The sequence below is a fragment of the Buceros rhinoceros genome, unplaced genomic scaffold (genome assembly GCF_000710305.1).
Source record: "Buceros rhinoceros silvestris isolate BGI_N320 unplaced genomic scaffold, ASM71030v1 scaffold18329, whole genome shotgun sequence".
Lineage (NCBI taxonomy): Eukaryota > Metazoa > Chordata > Aves > Bucerotiformes > Bucerotidae > Buceros > Buceros rhinoceros.
In genome coordinates this window covers 2,552-6,186 of record NW_010429931.1, presented here as the reverse complement: position 1 = coordinate 6,186, position 3,635 = coordinate 2,552, and the positions used below count along the sequence as shown (strand labels likewise).

At 45.8% G+C, this 3,635-nt stretch overlaps 1 protein-coding gene across 1 annotated transcript in view; it reads left to right on the top strand.

The window, feature by feature from the left end:
- LOC104499357 (Golgi apparatus protein 1-like) overlaps window positions 1–1,894 on the top strand; it is a 2,901-nt gene extending 1,007 nt beyond the window's left edge. The window contains exons 2-3 of the mRNA XM_010142850.1: window positions 1,039–1,145; window positions 1,625–1,894. Of these exons, the coding sequence (XP_010141152.1) occupies window positions 1,039–1,145; window positions 1,625–1,792 (275 nt within the window). The 3' untranslated portion in view covers window positions 1,793–1,894. The remainder of the gene's footprint in view (window positions 1–1,038; window positions 1,146–1,624) is intronic.
- Window positions 1,895–3,635: the final 1,741 nt, after the last annotated feature.

Sequence of the window (3,635 nt, the reverse complement as noted above, 5' to 3'; positions counted from 1 at the left end):
TCAGACCACTTGAAATATCATTTATTTAAGTATTTCCTAAGCCATTATTTTCCTGTTTGAGGACAAGCTCTTCCACTTTCTGCTATCGTATTAGCTGGATAGTATATATGGCTGGAAAAAAGTTCAGAGCTTGCCATTTGTCTGAGTTTATATGGCATTAAAAATAGCAGCCAATTATTTTCTTGATTATTATCTTTCCTGATGGTTGCTGGATGCCTTTTTGAAAATCTGGATATCCCTTATTTATTCCTGCTTTGTCAGAATGCTTCTGATGTGTGTCCTGAAGGTAGGAGCTTAGAGAGAATCTGCTGCTGAGTGCTTGAACTGACAATTGTGTTTTAAAAAAAAAAAAAAAAGCTGGAGTGAGATTAAAGTTTGCAGCCTGTTTGCTGTGAACAAGATAACTGCAAAACAGAAGGCACCCAATTAGGGATTATTCCAGTAAGGCAGCATGAGTATAAAATACCAAATTTTATGTTGGTGTCTCATAATGGCATATAAAGGAGCTTATGGGTCAGCCAAGCTGCCCCCCAGGCAGCCGGAACATCGTGGCCCTTCTCACAGGACTGTGTGAAAACTCGGGAAGCTAAACCTTTCCAAAACATTTTGTTGATCAAAAGAAGCTCCTTGCAAGCCTGAGGAGATAAGACTGTGTTTTTTCTGAGCTGATTTTAATCTTGGCTCTCTCTAGAGGGTAGTGGCACGGAATTTAGAGTACAGCTCGCCAACAGCGAAGATCTGTATAAGACTTTATAAAATCTCACATAAATCACACGAATTACATCTTGGATACATACTGTAGTTTCTTTCAGGAAGTCAAAATTCCTTGTGCCTCAAAACACAGTGTTAATCGTGAATCGTGATGAAACTCCTAACTCCAAGGGGACCACAGGGCTTGTATATCGTCTGTCAGGCTGGCGCAGCTCTTTAGAAAGCCGTGCAACCGTCAGCCTCGAGGAGAAGCAAAGTGTCCTTTTCTGTAGCGTGTTGCTGAGGCCACTGGTTCTATTTTGTAACACCATCTTCTGCACATTACAGAAATGTCATGCTTAATGGAAGCTCTGGAAGATAAACGTGTGAGGTTGCAGCCTGAATGCAAGAAACGGCTTAATGATCGTATTGAAATGTGGAGCTATGCTGCAAAGGTGAATATGTAAAGGATTTCCTTTTTTTTGCCTTGGGTCTCTCGCTTGTGAGCTCTTTATATAAACTTCAATTGTAATGAAATTCTTGTCTCTGAAATTTAGTGTTTTGTGTTTGGTCCAGAACGATTGAAATCAGGTCTCCTTTTTTGAGCTTGTATGTCTTAGCGTCCAAGGTGCCTCCTCGAGAGTGCAGAGGTGAACTGTCCTCTGTACACACAGGGCTAGGTCTCCTCTAGAGAAGGTCTGGGGCAAAGAAATAGGGTCAGCAGAACTTCCTGTTACAGAGGTGTCTCCTGAGCCAGCTGAGGTGAATCGTTGCAGGCCTGCTCGTTCCTGGGTCAGGCCAAGCCTGGCGATGACAGGAGGCAACAGCAGTACCAAAGACAACAGCAGTATTAGAGACTAAACCTGATCGGTGCCAAGGCTGAGGGTCGTGTGAAAAGTGCAGCCTGGCTCACTTACTCCCTTTTCACCTTCAGGTTGCCCCAGCAGAAGGCTTTTCTGACCTTGCCATGCAAGTTATGACCTCTCCGTCCAAGAACTACATACTGTCTGTGATTACGGTCGGCATCTGTGTACTCTTCCTCATCGGCCTGATGTGTGGACGCATCACCAAGCGGGTGACAAGAGAGCTCAAGGACAGGTAGAGCCTGGATTGCCTGCTGAAGAAATGCCTGCCCAGTGCCCAGTTTTGTACAGCCCTCCTCTGTATAGTCTACCCAGCCCCTCTTGTGAGAGGAGAATAAAAAAACAACAAAAAAAAAAATTAGAACAGCAGCAGGTGTTGGCTCAGTTTTCCCATCCTGGATCTCATCCACAGCATCTTCATCCTATGAAAGTTTGTGTGCAACACTGACAGCCCAGCCAGCGGCTTTCGTTCCCCCTTTGTTAGCGGACTCTCGTTTACCTGCCTGTAGACAAGTCTCTGTTGTACTGTTGGAACTGCCTTCACGCTCCAAATCAGACTGATACGACCTGCAGCTCAAGCAGTTTTTAAGTAAATTTTTAAAGAAAGACGTATATCTGCATACCAACTGTCTGACTTAGGTAACGGTTCATACCGCAGTCTGGTCATCCTCTGTGGCTGGGTGAGATCGAGGCAGGAAATTAAAGGGTAAAGTGCGTCTTACAACACAGTTGGCCTTGTTTTGGACATCTTGCTCATCTTATGTAAAGCATCTTCAGAGCATAGTCTTGGACAACCGAAGGACACCAGTCACTGGTGTCGTCTTCTAGTGAATATCCTGCTTTTGTGACTGTGGATTTTTTTTTTTTTTTGGCTGAAAAGATGTCCTCCCTTTCTTCCTCTGCCATTCGCAAGGTAGAATAAAATACTGACCAGCATCAGATACTCACGTGAGCTGTACAACTTGTATTTCAGTAGACTAAAGACGGTGTAGATGCGAGGCATGTAGAGCCTGTCGGTGGTGTCAGCGGGCATCAAGCCCCCTGACCAGTTACTTGGTCCTTTTTTGTTAGCAACGAAGCAGTCGAATTCTAACACTCCTTTTATTTTGCCTCACTGCTGCTGTGCTATTACCCTTCCGAATTAACTGTCTCCAGGTGGTACCGACGCGCTGGCAGTACAGTGATGCAGAAAAGTGACGGGACGCTCAACGCGCTCTATCTGTGAATCGGTTACTTGAGGGCTAGTGCAGAGGTTTGTAACTGGCCTGTCTGGATCTTCGTGGTTTCAGTGGTAGCACTGAAGAGTGTTTTTCGTTTCCAGAGCTAGAACTGATAGTGACAGTTGGTGGCATTTCCTGGGATGTAGGACACAGGTGCTGGTCCAGAAGGTTGAGGATGATAGTGTTGTATGAAAGGCAGAAACATCTGGATCTTCAAGGGAAGGATCCCATCAATGTGTGTGCTCATGCTCTATATGTAGTTACTCTTCCAGAACCTGATGCTTGCACCGGAGAGCCCAAAGAAGGTGTTTTAGAAAAGCCGCAGCACCAGTTGCTTATCCGTATCGTAGTTCCTCAAGTGCGAGGTGGCGTGGAGGTCATAAGCTACATGCTTTGGCTGCACCATGGAGTGCGTTGGTGAGATCTAGAGGTGACTGCGCACGAGTCTGTGGGTACAGCAGGCTGTCCTTTATTTGCCCTTTAGATGTGCTCACGTGCCTGTGCTGCGGTCACAATCACGTGCCTGACACCGTCCAACTTAGGCTAGTTCTTAAACCATAACTTTATTTTCCCACTTAGCGCCCTGCTAGGTAAGACCTGCTGTTCCCAGGTCTCTGTGGGGTTCTCTAGAAGAACAACGGAGGTGGTTTTGAGCCACTTTGGGATGTGGAGCAGCCGATATTCTGATGCCGCTGAGTGTGTACAGAACAGCGTATACAAAATACCGTGAGCTTTTGCTGCAGCTGAAGCTTTTTGCAGTGTCACCAGACACTTGTGGTTTTTATAGGCAAGTATTTCGAACACAAGGCAAGCAGCAGTGGAAGTCCGAGCGGTGGAGGTTCGGTGGTGAGTTAGTGCATGG